The sequence below is a fragment of the Chiloscyllium punctatum genome, chromosome 36, assembly GCF_047496795.1.
Source record: "Chiloscyllium punctatum isolate Juve2018m chromosome 36, sChiPun1.3, whole genome shotgun sequence".
In the NCBI taxonomy this organism is placed as follows: Eukaryota; Metazoa; Chordata; class Chondrichthyes; order Orectolobiformes; family Hemiscylliidae; genus Chiloscyllium; species Chiloscyllium punctatum.
The window spans coordinates 45491604-45511614 of NC_092774.1; the positions used below are offsets into that span (position 1 = coordinate 45491604).

Here is a 20011-nt window from a genome sequence, read left to right on the forward strand (position 1 = left end):
CAACATATGAGACACTTGTCTTTATTGTTTAAATCAAATACAAGAGCAAGGAGGTTATGATGGAGCTGTAACTACCATTAGTACTCCAGCTATGGCCTGTTTACAGGTTTGGTCTCCACATTATAGGAAGGATGCGATGAAACTACAGAGGTTCCGAGGCGATTCAGTTCAGGATGTTGCTTGGGCTGCAGTGATTCAGCTGTGAAGGCAGACTAGATAGGCTGGGGTTGTTTTCCTTCAGGCAGAGGAGGCTAGGAAGGTATCAAAGTTCTGAGTGGCATAGATAGGGATAAATGTTTCCATGGCTCAGTGATTAGCACTACTTCCTCACAGCACCAGGGACCCTGGTTCAAACGCCATCTCGGGCAACTATCTGTGTGGAGTTTGCACGTTCTCTCTTCCCCCCCCCCCCCCCCCCAGTGTCTGCGTGGGTTCCTCTGGGTGCTCTGGTTTTCTCCCACAGTCCAAAAATGTGCAGCTCAGGTGAATTGACCATGCTAAATTGCCCGTAGTATTAGGTGCATTAGTCAGGGATAGATGTAGGGGAATGGGTCTGGATGGGTTGCTCTTTGGAGGGTCAGTGTGGACCTGTTGGGCCAAAGGGCCTGTTTCCACACTGTAGGGAATCTAATCTAATCTAATCAGTATGGCATTCCATTTCCCCCCTCAGTCGAAGCAAAATACTCTGAGACAGTATAGCTTTACCTCCTTCGTCTTTATTCCGGGCCTTGGAGGCTGGGAGAATGATCACCCATGTGCACAAGAGACGTGAGTTCACGGTCTTCTCTTGAACAGCAGATTCTTAATGAATTATATGGCCATTTTAAAGGGAGGAGCATCCAGATAAGGCAACATACATATTGATTGGGTGGCCGTTACAATCAGCATGCGTCAACAGTAAAGATTAAGCCATCTGCTGTTACACAATGAATGTTCTCAACCTTAACTGGCTTCACATAACGAATACTGTCACCTTATTAACTGACCATACATATTGAATGCTTCCAATATTGTTAAATGGCTCCACATAATGAATGCTGTTCCACTTTGTTAACCCATTACCCTTGCCTCCAGCACCCCATTGTTAACTGCAAGTTCTTATCTGATCTGAGTCATGCTCAGCTGAATCTCGTTTCACAAAACTTAACTCTTTCTCGACTTGCACATACCTGATACACATTCTCAAGTCAACAACCAGGGGGCATAGTTTTAAGGTGAGGAGTAGGACATTTTGAGGGAATTTGAGGAAAGCTTTTTCTCACTTAGGGAGTTGTCAGTTTCTGGAACTCACCGCCTAAAAGGGTAGCAGAGACAGGAACCCTCAAGACATTTAAAAAGCATTTGATGGGCACTTGAAATGCCACACCAGACCAAGTGCTGGAAAATAGAATTAGAATGAATAGATGGATGTTTGATCAGGAGTGCAGACACAGTGGGCCAAAGGGTCTCTTTCCCTTGATGCAAAACTTGCTGCAAGTGGGCAGCTCAGTGGTTAGCAGTGCTGCCCCACAGCACCATGGTCCCAGGTTCAATTCCAGCCTCGGGCGACTCCCTGTGTGGAGCTTATACATTCTCCCTGTGTCTGTGTGGGTTTCCTCCGGGTGCTCCGGTTTCCTTCCACAGTCCAAAGATGTGCAGGTCAGGTGAATTGACCATGCTAAATTGCCCATAGTGTTACGTGTATTAGCCAGAGGGAAATGGGTCGGTGTGGACTTGTTGGGCCGAAGGGCCTGTTTCCACACTGTAGGGAATCTAATCTAATCTAACTCTGTGGTTGTATCAAGGATGGTCAACAGCCTGATTTCTGCTGCGTATCCAGTCTTTGCCAAATCTGAGAGATAACAACTCATGCTATTTTCAGACCTTTTCCGATGGGAAGGTGTGGACAAAAGACTGGTGTTGTGGGTGAATCATCAACTTTATTAAGAAATCTCACAAACAATGAAGTGCTGAAGTAATGATTTAAACTTTATTGCATGTAGCAACCGAAATAGGACCCCTCACATAAACAAGTTAAGCCTCTCAATTCAACTTGGCTATTAAATTTAGTTACAATAGTGTCTCTGACGTCCAGGGTTTGATCTTTATACAGTGTTTTTCCTGGAAGTTATGCAAATGAAGGGTTCTGGTGTCGGATTCGTATGCGTATAGAGTTTCATTCTTCAGGTCTATAATGTGATATTATTGATGATTCTATAGATAATTTTATCCAAAATATTGATTACTCCTCCAGAAGCATCAGGTCTGCAGCTTGCTTCCTGATCAGAAATGACTTGTTTGGTTCTTGTTACATTGTGTTTGCTGTCTGCTTGAAGACCGAGCTTTCCTATGATTAATTCCTTACATTCTTCTGCAGGGCAATCAGCTGTCCTTGTGGCGTAAAGCAGCCAGTTATCAAGTATGTGTCAAAACAGCTTTGTTCGTGTAGCTGCAACCCCTTCTGCTCCCAGATATGGCTAATTGCTCTGAGTCCCCTCTGTGACAGCTTGCTTTTGTCCTTTAAAAGCTATTCCAGACAGAGTTATTGCTGCTTTTTTCTGTGTGTAACAATTTATCTTTATTGACTCTATCAATTCATGAACTGTTACTAAAGTTCTGAAGTTTATAATATCATACTGGAATGGAGCTAGAAATTCAGCTGAAAGGAAACTTTGCTTCCAAAATTCAATGCTGCAGTTGAGGGTAGCCTAGTCAACCACCGAAGACCACGGAGGTAGAGGGTATTAATAGAGTGAATTCAAAGTTTGTGAGAAGATTTGTAACTCGGGTGCTCGTTGTTGTGGTTCTGTTTGCTGAGCTGGGAATTTATGTTGCAGACGTTTCGTCCCCTGTCAAGGTGACATCCTCAGTGCTTGGGAGCCTCCTGTGAAGCGCTTCTGTGATCTTTTCTCCAGCATTTGTAGTGGTTTGAATCTGCCGCTTCCGGTTGTCAGTTCCAGCTGTCCGCTGCAGTGGTCGGTATATTGGGTCCAGGTCGATGTGCTTATTGATTGATTGAATCTATGGATGAGTGCCATGCCTCTAGGAATTCCCTGGCTGTTCTCTGTTTGGCTTGTCCTATAATAGTAGTGTTGTCCCAGTCGAACTCATGACAAGCCACAGAGGTAAAAGAGAAAGAATGTGAGCGATAACCAACAAAAACACATAGTGAAATTTAACTGAATGAACCTGGCACTTTGTGGTGCCAGTACGAGGAAAAAAGTTTCCATAGAGCCACCTAGGTTGGCATAAAACCCCAACTGGTTCACTAATGTCCTTCATGGAAAGGATTCTACCCTTACTCTCACACTCTGGCCTGTTTTGGAGTGGGAGTTGGGGGCTGGACAGGAAGTTGGTGTATACAGTTCTGGTCACCTTGCTTAGGAAGTATGTTATTAAATTGGAAAGGGCACAGAAAAGATTTGCAAGGACGTTGCCGAGTCTGGAGGGTTTGAGTTGTAAAGAGAGGTTGGATAATCTGGGCCTTTTTATCGTTGGAGCATAGGAGATTGAGGAGTGACCTTATAGGGGTTTATAAAATCATGACAGACATAGGGAAGGTAGGAGAGTCCAAAACTAGAGTGCATAATTTTAAGGTGAGGGGAGAAGGATTTAAAAGGGACATGAGGGATAACATTTTCACACAGAGAGATATTCATATGTAGAATGAATTGCCAGTGGAAGTGCTATGTGCAGCTACAGTTACAACTTTTAAAAGATATTTGGACAAGTACATGAAGAGGAATGGTTTAGAGGGATATGTGCTGGGTGCAAACAAATGAGACTATTGTAATTTAGTTTGGGTGACCTGGTTGGCATGGACAAGTTGGGCTGAAGGATCTGTTTCAGTGCTGTATGACTCTATGAGAGAGAGGTGGAGAGTAACATAATGAGAGAAATAGCTGGGAGAGGCAGCGGCTAGCAGAGGAAGAATTTATATTGCTTCAACTTAGCTAGCATTTTGACAGAAGCTTGCAGTGCTTCAATCTTCACCATGGAAAAGGATCAAGGAAGCATGTGTATGTGAACCTCCAAGTCATGTACTGCCCTGACATGCCTGATATCCACTCCTGGATAAGTAGAAATGTCCTCCATTTTAACATTGGGATGACTGAAGCCACTGTTTTCTGTACCCTCTGAAACTCCACCCACTCGCTGGAAACTGAGGCCAGACCAGAATGTTCATAACAATGGCAAAATATTGCACTGCAAGAGCAGCTTTCAATCACACAGTTCCTATCATTAACTTCAGCAGTTCAAACAGAAAGTTCTCAGCACGTCTGTGGACAGAAAGAGAATGAATATTTTGCTTATGATCATCCTTCATCAGAACTGAGGAAAGATAGAAATGTCGTAGAGTTTTAGTAAGTGAAAGGGGTTTGTAGGGTCTGTGATAGGGTGATGCACCTCTGTAACATTGCCTCACTTTACCTCAGGTGAATTGTTTCTTAAGGTATCATCCTTTCCTCTGTTACCTCTAGTCTGGACAATGCTGACACCTTGCTAGCTGTGCCCTGAAATTCAACTCTTAAAAACTTGCAATCATCTGTATTTATCTCCCATTTAAACCATAACTCTTTTGCTGTCACAACTTTACCCATTGAACAACAAAGACTCCCAGTTCAACAGCAGTTTAAGGACAAAACAGTAACGAGGAGAGAATGGGGCCCCTTAAAGATCAACAAGGCCATCTTTGTGTGGAGAACAAGGAGATACTAAATGAGTATTTTGCATCAGTGTTTAAGGATATGCAAGCTAGAGAACTTTGGGAAATAAATAGTGACATCTTAAAAAATGTCCGTATTATAGAAGACGAGATACATAAAATGCAAAAGGATGGATAAATCCCTAGGACCTGATCATGTGTATCCTTAAACTCTGCAGGAGGCCTGGGAAGTGATTGAGATATTTGTATCACTGATAGCCACAGGTGAGGTGCCGAAAGACTGGAGATTGGCTAACATGATGCCACTATTTAAGAAAGGTGTTATGGAAAAGCCAGGGAACTATGGACCGGTGAGCCTGAGGGACAGGATTTACATATATTTGGAAAGACACATATACTGTGGGAAATCACGTCTCACTAATTTGATTTGAGTTTTTGAAGAAGTAACAAAGAGGATTGATGAGGGTAGAGAGATGGATGTGATATATATGGACTTCAGTAAAGCATTCAACATGGTAGACTGGTTAGATCAAATGGGATACAGGGAGAACTAGCCATTTGAATATAGAACTGGCTCAAAGGTCGAAGACAGACCGTGGTGGCGGAGGGTTGCTTTTTAGATTGGAGGCCTATGACCACTAGTATGCCACAAGGATCAGTGCTGGGTCCACTGCTTTTTGTCATTTATATAAATGATTTGGATGTGAACATAGGAGGTACGGTTAGTAAATTTGCAGATTACACCAAAATTGGTGGTATACTAGACAGTGAAGAAGGTCACTTCAGCGTGCAACAGGGCCTTAATCAGATGGGCTAGTGGGCTGAGGAGTGGCAGATGGAGTTTAATTTAGATAAACATGAGGTGCTGCATTTTGGAAAGTCAAATCAGGGCAGGACTTATACACTTAATGTTAAAGTTCTGGGAAGTGTTGCTGAACAAAGTTTCACAGGTTCACAGTTTCTTGAAAGTAACAGGTAGACAGGATAGTGAAGGTATTTGGTACGTTTGTTGTTATTGATCAATGCATTGAGTATTGGAGTTGGGAGATCTTGCTGTAGCTGAACAGGATATTGGTTAGACTACTTTTAGAATACTGCGTTCAGTTCTTCCTCCTGTAGGAAGGATGTTGTGAAACTTGAATGGGTTCAAACAAAATCTACAAGGACGTTGCTAGGATTGGAAGGTTTGTGTTATAGGGAGAGCCTGAATAGACTGGGGGCTGTCTTTTTTGAAGCATCGCAAGCTGAGGATTGACATGATAAAGAAGTTTATAAAATCATGAGGGGCATCAATAGCCAAGGTTTTTTCTCTGGGTGGGGAAGTCCAGAACTAGACGGAAGGGGCAACCTTTTCACACAGAGGATGGTGTGTGTGTGTTGAATGAGCTGTAAGAGGAAGTGGTGGAAGCTGGTACAATTACAACATTTAAAAGGCATCTGCTTAGGTGTATGAATTGGAAGGGTTTGGAGGGATATTGGCCAAATGCTGGCAAATGGGATGAGATTAATTTGAGATATCTGATCAGCACTATTAAATTGGACCAAAGGGTTTGTTTCTGCGATGTACCATTCTATGATTCTATGACTTTAGTTTTAAAAATTCACACTTACTTTTTATTCATTCCCTAGTATTATTTTTTCCATTTTTATAAGTTGAAAATAGTTTCCAACAGACAGACCAGACAAACCCTTCTCCTTCCCTATTCAAAAGCTGATGATATTCAGATCCTGATGCACTGAGTGACTGCCTGCCAGATCTTGCTGTGATGTTTTAAGGTCCAATCTGCAGTCTCATTCAATATACCTGTAAATGGAGTTTACAGTAAGAAAAGGCCTTACATTTCAGTCCAGGATAAGAATTCGGATAAAGAATAAGAGACAAAAAAACCTGCAGATGCTGGAATCCAAAATAGCCAGGAGATGAACATTTCTCTGGTCTGAAGTTGATATGGTACAATTCCCCCCACCACCCGAGACGAAGAAATTGTTCCACATTGCCCCTATTAAAAATGGCGACCGAAGAGGCACCCTGCAGAATATTGCCCCCAACCAACATGGCGCCTGCCCCCCCACCACCCCAGCTTTTTGCTGCCAACTGGAGACCGAAAGTTTCTCGTTAGGCTCTGGCGGCCTGTACGGGCGTTTCTGAGACCTTCTAGTCTGCACTGGCACCGCTCCTCTCCTTTTACCGCTTCCAAAACCCCGAAGATTCATGCAGTCCTCAGTCGCGGGGACGGTGGCGACACACGTGCTGCTCTGGCGGCCCGAGGACTAGCCGCGCACACTGGGTCCTCCAGTCCCGCCTCTCTCCTTCCTACTGGTTAGCGGACCAGCCGAATGCACCCTCTGTCCTCCAGCACCGTCCTATTCCCTCCTTATTGGTTGGAGGACCAGCCGCAAATCGATTGGTCCTCCAGCCCCGCCCCCTTTCTCCTATTGGTTGGAGGACCACAAACAGGCAAACACACGCACCCTCAGCCCTCCAACCCCGCCCCCATTCCTTCGTTATTGGTTGGTGGACCAGCGGCGCCGAAGGTTCTCCTGGCTCGACCGCCCCCTTTCTATTGGTTGGGAACTGCCGTCAATCACCCATTGTGACCTGGCATGCACCCTGGAAGTGAAGAGAAGCGGGCGCGCGGAAATTGGCAGCCAGTGCAAATCCAGGGGAGCGGTCTGGAGCAGGTGGCTGGGCTGGGCGGAGAGCTGCATTAAAAACGGTGTATTCCTGATGAAGGGCTCTTGCCCGAAACGTCGATCTTCCTGCTCCGCGGATGTTGCCTGAACTGCTGTGCTCTTCCAGCACCCACTAATCCAGAATCTGCAGTCATTGTGTTTACCTAGTTAAAAACCTTCAGTCTATCCTGACTGAGAGGATACCAGCTCCTTCCGCCTGAGGGACCCGGGCTAACGACCGTCGGCCTGGGTCACCAAGCACCTCAAGGTCCCCGTGGCCAGGGGAGGGAGGTGAATGGGTTCTGATTTCGCTCTGCAGCCCGGCTTGGGAGAATTGCAACAGATGCAGAGAATGCAGTCGGTCCGGAAGCATCTGTTGGAGGAACGATCAGAGTGAATGTTCTGAGAAGTCGAGGAAAAAAAAAACTGATTCGAGACAAAAAGAAACCGCAGATGCTGGAATCCAACGCAGACAAGCAGGAGGCCGGGAGAGCACTGCAAGCCAGGCAGCATCAGGAGCTGGGGAAGTCAACGTTTCCGGGAAGCCGACCAGACTCAAGTGTGAGACTCGAATACTAAAATAGACGGTGGCATGGGGTTGAGGTGTCCCTAGAAGGACGAGGGAACTTCTGTTGCTAAGAGACTTGCAGCTTCAGGTGAACAACAGAGGGAAACAGAAAGTCGAGTTGTCCGAGCTGAATTTCCACCCTCTACCTGCAGTGATGACCTTTGTAAACTCCTTGTATTGGAATTAGAAGGGGAGCATTTCCAGATGGGAAATGCAAACCAAGCGCCACGTCAAGGTCATCAGAGCCTCAATGTCATCCACTTCTGAATGTGGAAAGAGAGATGTTTGTGGGAAAATATCACCGTGACTGGAAAAGCGCTAAGGTGGACACTGACACGGACACCTGAAAGAGACTGTTGCGACAAAATGTTTTAACTCGCCTGAAAAAAAACCTAACTGATCTCAGCAGGAAAAACTGTACATGTGTTCTGTGTGGATGAGGACTCAACTGATCATCCTACCTGGAAAGTCGCTGGCACCATGGAGAAACCATGGAAATGTGATGATTGTGGGAAGGGATTTAGTTATCCTTCCCAGCTGGACGTTCACCGGCGCAGTCACACCGGGGACAAACCATGGAAATGTGGAGACTGTGGGAAGGGATTCAATTACCCATCCCAGCTGGGAATTCATCGGCGCAGTCACACCGGGGAGAAACCATGGAAATGTGGAGACTGTGGGAAGGGATTCAATTGCCCGTCCCAACTGGAAACACATCGACGCAGTCACACTGGGGAAAGACCGTTTGCCTGCTCAGAGTGTGGCAAGGGCTTCACTAAACTGTCCAATCTCACTGTCCACCAGCGTGTTCACACTGGGGAGAGACCTTTCACCTGCTCTGTGTGTGGGAAGGGATTTGCATTGTTAGCCAGCCTGCAGGGGCACCAGCGCGTTCACACAGGAGAGAAGCCATTCAGCTGCACTTCCTGTGGAAAGAGTTTCAGGTATTCGTCCACACTCATTGAACACCAGCGAGTTCACACTGGGGAGAGACTCTTCACCTGTACCGAGTGCGGGAAGGGATTTACTCAGTCATCCACCCTACTGCGGCACCAGCAGGTTCACGGTGGGGAGAGGCCATTCACCTGCTCCGAATGTGGGAAGGGATTCACGCAGTTATCCCACCTGCTCACGCACCAGCGCATTCACACCAATGAGAAGCCCTTCCTCTGCACTCGCTGTGGAAGGAGTTTCAGGCATTCAGGCAGCCTCACCTCACACCAGCGCGTTCACACCGGGGAGAGACCGTTCAGCTGCTCTGTATGTGGGAAATCATTCACCGAGTTATCCAGCCTCATTTCTCACCAGCGACTGCACACAGGGGAGAGGCCGTTCAGTTGCTCGGAGTGCGGGAAGGGATTCACTCAGTTGTCCCACCTACTGTCGCACCAGCGAGTCCACACTGGGGAGAGACCGTTCATCTGCGCTCACTGTGGAAAACGCTTCCGGCATTCAGGCAGCCTAACTGAACACCAGCGCATGCACAGTGAGGAGCAGCCGTTCACCCCCACTGAACATGGGGGAGGATTCACTCAGCGAACGAACCCAGTGGTACCCCAGTGAGTACACAAGTTGGATTCTGCTACTGCTCCTGTTAATCACATCCAGCACTGAACTGTGTTGATTCTTTCACGTTTTAGGAGTTTGTTTTGTGCTGATGTTCATAACTGGGCCAGATTTCAATATTCTCGATCTGTGGCCGATTGTGTTTCTGAGACTGCAGTGTCCCTTTTAAGGATCGCTGTCTGTGTGCCCTTTCCCCATAATTCGTCAGCCTGCATCAGAAATTACTTTAGCACTGTATCATTGAATCATTACTTCAATCTTAAACTGACCTTTTGTTTCAATGTCCTTCAATTTTGTGCGTGAAAGGTTCCCTCTCTCGTTAGAAAGTGCTGATGAATCTGTGCTGACGATTCTTACTGACTTGCACATTCCACAGCAGCATCTCCATTCTCCAGCATGAAGAGAAGGAATGGGAATTGGGAGTCTGTAAATGTTTTCCTCCCATCTCATACAGAAATCCCTTTTGATATTGGAATAGTGACACATTGAATCAATGTAGCAGTCTGGGAAATCGCTGCCTAATAAATTTATAAACTCTGAAGAGACACCTGCAGTATTATGGAGATCGCTGTCTCTCTCTCTCATATGAGAAGAGCAGCCATGGGCCTGTAATCTCTGCCCAGGACCTGTCTCTAGCACAGGTCCTGAAACAAGACATATCTAACTTTGACATGATTGGATCTCCTAACCCATGTGGGTTTAAGATCTTACCTTGTGGGCCCGTCCGTCTCGAGGTACTGATGTTCCGGGCGGCCTCTGACACCGTCCGATTGTAACTGTCAGTTTGGGTCCTGCTGACTACACCAATATTGTTGTCCTGTTGCCCCCTCCCCTCAGTCGAAGCAAAACGCTCAGATACACAGTGTAGTTTTACCTCCTTCATCTTTATTCCGGGCCCTGGAGGGAGAGAGAATGATTGCCCATTTGCACTGGGACATGAGTTCACGGTCTTCACTGGAAGAGCAGTTTCTCAATGAACTACATAGTCATTTTACAGGGACAAGCATCCAGATAAGGCAACATACATATTAATTGGGTGACTGTTGCAATCAACGGGTATCAGTAGCAGAAACCAAGCTCTTTACCATTACACAATGAATGTTCTTAACCTTGTTAACTGAATTCATACATTGGATACTTTTCCCCTTGTTAACTGACCTTGCATACCGAGTGCTTCCAATATTGTTAAATGGCTGTACATAATGACTGCTTTTCCACCTTGTTAACCCATTACCCTTGCATCTAGGACCCCATTGTTAACTGTAAGTTCTTTCTTGATCTGAGTTATGCTCAGCTGAACCTCTTGTTTCACAACACTCAGAACTTAAACTCTTTCTCTGCCTGCTTATACCCTATACACATTCTCACCACCACCTACAGAGACCAACTCTTCCTTTGTGTCTGAAGACTTCATATAATCCCTACAATGTGGAAATAGGTCCAGTAAGTCCACACCGAAGAGTAACCTACCCAGACCCATTCCCTTGCCCTGTTAGTCTACATTTACCCCTGACTAATTCACCTAGTCTATACTTCCCTGAACATTATGGGCGATTTAGCACAGCCAGTTACGCTAGTCCGCACATCTTTGTGTGAGGAAACCAGAACACTCAGAGTAAGCCCACGCAGACGTGTGGAGGATGCACAGACTCCACACATTCAGTCTGTCCGAGGCTGGAATCGATCCTGGGCCCCTGGTGCTGTGAGGCAGCAGTGCTAACCACTGAGCCACCATGTCTGTTGGATCAGTAAACCATTCTCACCTGTTTTCCTGTCTCTCTATCTCATGCATCTTTTGAAATGTTGTTACTGAATGAACAGCCTTTTAAGATCACTTCATGACAATTTATTTGGATAGTCTGAGGATTGAAAACATTACTGCCTACTCTGTGCAGTTCCAGTGGATATGTTATACTAAAGATATTCAGGCAGTGGAGAGGGAGCAGAAAATGATACCAGAAACGTGTGGGCTTGCAGAGCAGTAAAGGTTTGACAGGCCGGGTCTGTGCTCATGAGAAAAGAAGGCTGAGAGGGTGAGCTGAAGCAGGCCTTAAAAATTAGGCTGCATTTGCTGACACCCAGGAGCATGTGCGTTATTCCCCACACACTGTGAGTGTGCATGCACAGTTGCCTCACAGATCCAGTTTCTGCCTTAACGTTAGGAAAGGTTTTGATTGAATGGATACAGAGAGAATTTTTCACATTATGAGAAGGAGCATCGATAATTGCCAACACATCAAGAGAGAATTCAGGAACAAAAAACAGCTTCTTTTACCCAGAGCGTGGTGAGAGTGTGGAACATCCTCTATAGAGTGTGTTTAAAGTGAACAATATGCATGTGTTTACAGGAACCTAGACAAGCAGGAGGGCAAAAGAGGGGGAGGGTTATGGTGGTAGATCTTGATGAGGTAAGATGGGAGAAGCAAAAACAAATTGCTGGAGAAGCTCAGCAAGTCTGACACCATCTGTGGATAGAAATCAAGAGTTACTGTTTCAGGTCAAGTGACTTGCCCAGAACATGGGAATAGGCTTATTTGGAGCATTAACACTGACGTGGACTTGGCTGTGTTGAATCTCAGCGGCATGCATCTGGTCTAATTACCTCCTGAAGGGCTCTGGTTCTATTTCTCCGTCTCTGTCACCTTCTCCTGGACTATCTAAGCAGCAGTAACAGAGTAAACCCTGTTCCTCTGCATATTTTTGATTCTGCTGTTACTGTGAATGTATGTTGCATCCAGAACTGAGCCATTCTGACAGCTGGGGTCTATCTCTACCATAAGTGGGCATTGTTAAATAAATCCGGTTATTTCAAACCCGCAATCTGTCAAGCTCTCGATTGCTTTAGGATCACAGCAAACTAACTTGTCTCTTTGACGACTCCATTTTCGGATCATTTTTCTAACTCTAGATCATCTCAGTTCTCTTACCTTTGGGTTGCTCTCACAGTGAAATCTCAGCTCTTCCAGAGATCCTGTCAGGATCTTCACATTCCAAAGATGACTTTGGTGTTAAACAGAGACAAGGCTGGAAGAAATAATCCATACTTTACCAAGTGGCCGTTGACACTGTGGTTTATTTCTGACTTCAAATGTTCCCCAGCCCTGATGTGAAGCCGACTGTCAGAGTCATTAGCTGTGATTTTGAATAGGGCTGTCACATTTACAATCTGAGAGTCCTTTCGCCTCACTCCTATGTAAGGAGGATGGGAAAATTATCACCAGAGCCTCTGCCAGTGCTGTGAGAAGGCTACTGTCTGTCACTGAACAGCAATTACTCAACAGGAGGACCAGCCTCTGGAATGGCCTCATGTGTATTCCTGTTGCTATGGAGGGCGATTATTGAGAAACAATGGGGTATTATGATGCCCTACAGTCCTGCTGCCATTATTGAGAAACAATGGGGTATTATGATGCCCTACAGTCCTGCTGCCATTATTGAGAAACAATGGGGTATTATGATGCCCTACAGTCCTGCTGCCATCATTGAGAAACAATGGGGTATTATGATGCCCTACAGTCCTGCTGCCATTATTGAGAAACAATGGGGTATTATGATGCCCTACAGTCCTGCTGCCATTATTGAGAAACAATGGGGTATTATGATGTCTCCCCCAGTCCTGCTGCAATTATGTCACACAGACTGTCCAATAACAGCAGAGTTATTGTATTGCAAACCAGTTTATTCAAGACATCAGCTATCGAAATTGCTGGAGAAACCCTGCAGGTCTGGCAGCATCTGGAGAGAAAGCAGTTAACAGTTCAATTCCAGTGACCCTTCTTCAGAACGAGTGTGGTTTTCGACCTCTAAATGGGATTAGCAGAAAAGAAAAGTGATGCAGCACGTGATATTCAGGAGGCATGTTCAAAATTATGAAGGTGAACCATGTTCACATATGCCTGAGGCCATAGGAGTAGCAACTTGCTAATTTGGGATGTATTAGATAACAGTCATAGAGATGTAGAGCACAGAAACAGACCCTTCGGTCCAACTCAACTATGCTGACCAGGTATCACAACCTTATCTAGTCCCACCTGCCAGTACCCGGTCCGTATCCCTCCAAACCCTTCCTATTCATATACTCATCCAGATGCCTTTTAAATACTGCAATTGTACCAACCTCCACCACTTCCTCTGGCAGCTCATTCCATACCCGTACCACCCTCTGCGTAAAAAAGTTGCCCCTTAAGTCCCTTTTAAATCTTTCCCCTCTCACCCTAAACCTATGTCCTTTAGTTCTGGACTCCGACACTCCAGGGAAAAGACTTTGTCTGTTTGTCTTATCCATGTCCCTCCTGATTATTCCAAAAGTGGCCTGATCAGTGTTCTGTACAGCCACAACATGACATCCCAACTCCTGTACAATGCACTTACCAACATAGGAAAGCGTACCAAATGCCACCTTCACTATCCTATCTACTTATGACTCCACTTTCAAGGAATTAGGTACCTGCACCCCAAAGTCTCTGTTCAGCAACACTCCCAGGACCCTACTATTAAGTGCATAACCCCTGCCCTGATTCGATTGGATTAGATTCCCTACAGTGTGGAAACAGGCCCTTTGGCTAAACAAGTCCACATCGACCCTCCGAAGAGTAACCCACCCAGACCCATTTCCGCTCTGACTAATGTACTTATGGGCAATTTAGCATGGCCAGTCCACCCTGACCTGCACATCTTTGGACTGCAGGAGGAAACCGGAGCACATGGAGGAAACTCATGCAGACACGGGGAGAATGTGCAAACTCCACACAGACAGTCGCCCAAGGCTGGAATCGAACCTGGGACCCCGGTGCTGTGAGGCAGCAGTGCTAACCACTGAGCCACCGTGCTGCCCTCCCCCCTCACTGAAATGCAAAAGCACACATTTGTCTAAATTAAACTCCATCTGCCACTCATTGGCCAATCTGAGTATTCTGAGACAACCTTCTTCAGTGTCCACTACACCACCAAATTTTGGTGTAATCTGCAAATTTACTAAACATTCCTCCTATATTCACTTCCAAATCATTTGTATCAATGACAAAAAACAGTGGACCCAGCGCCGATCCTTGCGGCACACCACTGGTCAGAGGCCTTCAGTCTGAAAAACAACCCTCCACTTCCTATCTTCCAGCCAATTTTGTATCCCAATAGCGAGCGTTCTCTGGATTCTATGTGACCTAACCTTGCTAACCTGTCTACCAAACAGAACCTTGTTGAATGCCTTGCTGAAGTCCATATAGACAAATGTCCCCTGCTCTGCCTTCATCAATCATCTTTGTCACTTCTTCAAAAACTCGATCAAGTTTGTGAGACACTATTTCGACACACAAAGCTACGTTGACTATCCCTATCAGTCCTTGCCTTTCCAAATACATGTACATCCTGCCCCTCAGGATTCCCTTCAACAACTTACTCAGTACTGATGCCAGGCTCACAGGTCCATAGTTCCCTGGTTTTTCCTTACCACCTTTCTTAAATATTGGCACCACATTAGGCACCTTCCAGTCTTCTGACACCTCACGCATAGCAAGGAGCCCAGCAATGACTTCCTTAGCTACCTACCTGATATACCTGGTCAGATCCCAAGAATTTAAGACGTCTAGTACCACCTCCATTGTAATGTGGATATCACTGTTTATTTCTCCAAATTCTCTGGCTTTCAAATCTTTCTCCACAGTAAACACAGCACAGTGGCTCAGTGGTTAGCACTGCTGCCTCACAATGCCAGGGACCCGGGGTCTATTCCAGCCTTGGGCGGCTGTGTGGAGTTTGCACATTCTCCCCGTGTCTGTGTGGGTTTCCTCCGGGTGCTCCAGTTTCCTCCCACAATCCAAAGGTATTTAGGTTAGGGTGGAATCGCTGTGCTAAATTGCCTGTAGTGTACAGGAATGTGTAGGTTAGGTGCATTAGTCAGGGTAAATGTAGAGTAATAGGGTAGGAGAATGGGTCTGGGTGGGATACTCTTCGGAGGGTCGGTGTGGACTTGTTGGGCCAAATGGCCTGTTATCACACTGCAGGGATTCTGTGAATACTAAGGCAAGATATTCATTGAGTATCTCCACCATCTCCGACAGTTCCACATGTTCCACGCAGTCCTTTCTGTTCTTTAAGGAGCCCTATTCTTTCTCTTGTTACTCCTTAATATATTTGTAAGATCCCTTTGGATTCTCGTTAAGGCCTATTTGCCAAAGGTATCTCATGTCCCCTTTTTAGCTCCTTATTTCCCCCTTGAGCATATTTCTACTACCCTTATACTTTTTGAGGGACTCACTCAATCCCAGCTTCTATATCTGCCTTATGTCTCCTTTTTCTTCACCAGAGCCTAGTCATCCAGCATTCCCTGCACCTACCAACTGTGCCTTTCACACTCATAGGAACATACTGCCTCTGGACTCTCGTTACCGTATTTTTGAAGGCATCCCACTTCTCAACCATCCCCTTACCTGCGACTAGCCTCTCCCAATCAGCTTTTGAAAGTTCTTACCTAATGCCGTCAAAATTCGCTCTACTCCAATTTGGAAATGTTAACTTTTAGATCTAGTCTATCTTTTCCAAATAAAATTAGTTTTAAAGCAAATAGGATCATGATCTTTGGTTCCAAAGTGCTCCCCCGCTGACGCCTGACTCACCTGCCCTGCCTTATTTCCCAAGAATAGCTCAAGTTTTGCACCTTCTCTAGTAGGTACATCCACAGATTTAATCAGTAAACTTTCCTGTTCATACTGAACAAATTCGTCTCCATCCAAGCCCTTAACACTACGGCAGTCCCATTGTTTGGAAAGTTAAAACTCCCTATCATTGCTACCCTATTATTCTTATAGATATCTGAGATCTCCTTGCTTCTCAATTTCCTGCTGACTACTGAGGTGGGGAGGGGGGTAGAGGGCGCTACAGTACAATCTCAATCAAGTCATCACCCCTTTCTTATTTCTGATGCAGATAACCTTCAGTGAACATACTCCAAGTAATATCCTCCCGAAGTACAGTCATTGTCCCTAACCAAAAACACCACTCTCCCTCCTCTCTTACCCGCTATCCTTTATATCCTTCCTATAGCATTTCTGCCCTGGGGTATAAATGTCCTGTCCATCCCTGAACCATGTTTCTGTCATAGCTATGATATTCCAGTCCCATATATCCAACCATGCTCTGGTATCATCTGCCTTACCAGTTAGGCCTCTTGCATTGAAATTATTACAGTACAATTTATCGGTATTACCTCATTCTCAGCCTAACTCTTGCCTCCCTTCACTATTTGACTTGGTCCTCTCTTCAACTATATAGTCCCAGTTTTATCTCTTTTCTCACTGTCTTTTTGGGTCCCACCGGTCCCCATCCTCCCCTCCCGCTAACTATCTTAAAGTCCCCCAAGCAGTCCTAGCAAGTCTTCCGTCAGGATATGAGTAGGGAAGTCTTCCCGCAATCCGCCCAAGGTGCGGGTGAGAACACTTGTGGAGCAGTTGATGGTGCCCTTGTTTCAGGAAAGATATTATTTCTTTGGAGGCAGTTCAAAAAGGTTCACGAGGATGGGTGTGAAGCGTTTTGGAATTTAAAATGAGAGGTGATTCCACTGAAGCATAAAGGGTTCTTAAGGAACTAGAAAGGGTAAATGTCGAGAGGATGCTTCCCCTCAAGGGCGAGCCCAGGACCAGAAGGCAAAGTCTCAAGATAAAATGAGTGCCAATTTATGACTGAGATAAGGATGAATTTCAATGTGAGCAAATGTGAGGTCTTGCACTTTGGAAAACAGAATACAAGCATGGACTACTTTCTAAATGCTGAGAAAATTCGTAAAGCCAAAGTCCAAAGGGATCTGGGAGTGCTAGTCGAGGATTCTCTAAAGGTCAACATGCAGGTTGAGTCTGTGATTAAGAAAGCGAATGCAATGTTGTCTCTTATCTCAAGAGGGTTGGAATATAAAAGCAGAGATGTACTACTAAGACTTTATAAAGCTCTGGTTAGGCCCCATTTGGAGTACTGTGTCCAGTTTTGGTCCCCACACCTCAGGAAGGACATACTGGCACTGGGGCATGTCCAGCGGAGATTCACACGGATGATCCCTAGAATGGTAGGTCTAACATATGAGGAACGGCTGAGGATCCTGGGATTGTATTCATTGCAGTTTATAAGATTAAGCGGAGATCTAATAGAAACTTACAAGATAATTCATGTCTTGGAGAGGGTGGACGCTAGGAAATTGTTTCCGTTAGGCGAGGAGACTAGGACCCGTGGACACAGCCTTAGAATTAGAGGGGGTAAATTCAGAACAGAAATGCGGAGACATTTCTTCAGCCAGAGTGGTGGGCCTGTGGAATTCATTGCCGCAGAGTGCAGTGGAGGCTGGGACGCTAAATGTCTTCAAGGCAGAGATTGATAGATTCTTGTCGTCTCGAGGAATTAAGGGCTACGGGGAGAATGCGGGTGAGTGGAGTTGAAATGCCCATCAGCCATGATAGAGTGGTGGAGTGGACTCGATGGGCCGAATGGCCTTGCTTCCGTTCCTATGTCTTATGGTCTTATGGAATTGCTTATCTCAGAGAGCTAAGAGTCTTTGGAACTCCTTGCCACATAGAGCCGTGGGGGCACAGTCCTTGTGTATATTTATGGTTGAGACAGATTCTTGAATTATGGGTAAAGGGAAGAAAAGTGGGCCTGAGGAATGTCAGATCAGCTAGGTTCTTATTGAATGACGGAATAGGCTTGAGGGGCTGAATGGTTAAATCCTGTTCCTATTTATATGGTCACTGAAGTGAAATTGCTCCTTTCAAATCTTTGTTCTAATTCATGGTAGACAAACAGGAGGCTGGAAAAAAACACAGCATGCCAGGATGTGGCAGTAGTAGGGTTTTGGGTGGGAACAGTAGCGGAATGGTGAGGTAGTGATTGATGGACGCAGGTAGTGGGTATGACCTGGTTGGTCGATGTGTGCAATGAATGTAAGGGAGGAAGTGAGGTTGGAAAGGGGGCTAGGGGATGGGTGGGAATGTCATTTGAAATTAAGAGAACTCAACACTGATTTCAAATAATCTTCCCCAGGCTCTATTTCCACTACTCTTGTTCACCTTCACTACGTCACCATTCTGTTGTCTCCCCATCTCTGTATCTGTCGCCACCCTTACCCACACATCTAGTCCTGAAATGGGTAAATACCCCAAACATTGACCTCACCACCTCCTGATGGAGGTGCTACCTGGCTTGCTGTTTTAGCAGCCTACAGCTTATCCACTTTGGGTTCCAGCATCTGCAGGTTTTTTTTGTGTCTCTTGTTCCAAACGCTAACCTCTTGTCACTCTGGCCCGCCTCCCATTCACTCCTATTGGTTGGGGGACTGGCGGGTCATGTTGTGGCTGCACAGGTCATTGGTTAGGCCATTTTTGGAACATTGTGTATAATTCTGGTCACCCTCCTATTGGAAGGATATTACATCAGATTCCCTGCAGTGTGGAAACCGGCCCTTCAGCCCAACAAGTCCACACCGACCCTCCGAAGAGTAACCCACCCAAACCCATTTCCCTCTGACTAATGCACCTAGCACTACGGGCAATTTAGAATGGCCAATTCACCTGGCCTTCACATCTTTGGACTGTAGGAGGAAACCGACGCAGACACTGGGAGAATGTCCAAACTCCACAAAGGCAGTCGTCCAAGGTTGGAATCGAACCCGCATCCCTGGTGCTGTGAGGCAGCAGTGCTAACCACTGAGCCATCATGCTGCCCTCAAGTATCGTGAAACTTGAAAGGGTTCAGAAAAGATTTACAAGGATGTTACCGGGGTTGGAGGATCTGAACTACGCGGAGAGGCTGAATAGGCTGGGGCTGTTTTCTCTGGAGTGGCGGAGACTGAGGGGTGACCGTATAGAGGTTTATAAAATCATGGAAAGGGTAAATAGACAAGATCTTTTCCCTGGAGTGGGGGAACCAGAACTAGAGGGGCATAGGTTTAGGGTGAGTGGGGAAAGATTTAAAAGGGACCTAAGGGGCAACTTTTTCACACAGAGGGTGGTACGGGTATGGAATGAGCTGCCAGTGGAAATGGTGGAGGCTGGTACAATTACAGCATTTAAAAAGCAGCTGGATGGGTATATGAATAGGAAGGGTTTGGACGGATGTGCGCCAAATGCTGGCAAATGGGAGTAGATTAAGTCAGGGATACCTGGTCAGCATGGACGAGTTGGTCAAGGGTCTGTTTCTGCGCTTTACATCTCAATGACTGTGTGACACTGACCAGGGACTCTCCGATCCCGCCCCCTTTCCCAATTGGTCCGGAACTGCTGTCAATCAGCCGTGACCGCGTGGGGGGGTGAACGGTCATCGTTTGGGGCGGGGCATGCGCAGGCTCCATCTTCCCTCCGACCGTTAAAATGATGCATTTCCCGAATACGAAAAGGGTGAGATCTCGGCGGATCGAAGGGAGCGTTGGACCGAGCTGAGGGTGAGCGGAGAGGGTTCGAGAACAATTTGCGACGGCCGAATAAGAAACTCCATGTTATTTCCCCCCCGCCCCAACCAAATCGGAAGACGGCTCCCCAGGCGATAGGCCCCTGATGGGGGCGGAGGTGACGGCCGCCATCTTTATT

At 46.1% G+C, this 20011-nt stretch overlaps 2 protein-coding genes across 2 annotated transcripts in view; both read left to right on the top strand.

Moving 5' to 3' along the window:
* LOC140461022 (uncharacterized) overlaps window positions 1–20011 on the top strand; it is a 36338-nt gene that overhangs the window by 10318 nt on the left and 6009 nt on the right. The window contains exon 3 of the mRNA XM_072555810.1: window positions 8366–9445. Within this exon, the coding sequence (XP_072411911.1) occupies window positions 8366–9445 (1080 nt within the window). The remainder of the gene's footprint in view (window positions 1–8365; window positions 9446–20011) is intronic.
* LOC140460076 (uncharacterized) overlaps window positions 1–20011 on the top strand; it is a 78222-nt gene that overhangs the window by 10271 nt on the left and 47940 nt on the right. The window lies entirely within an intron of this gene.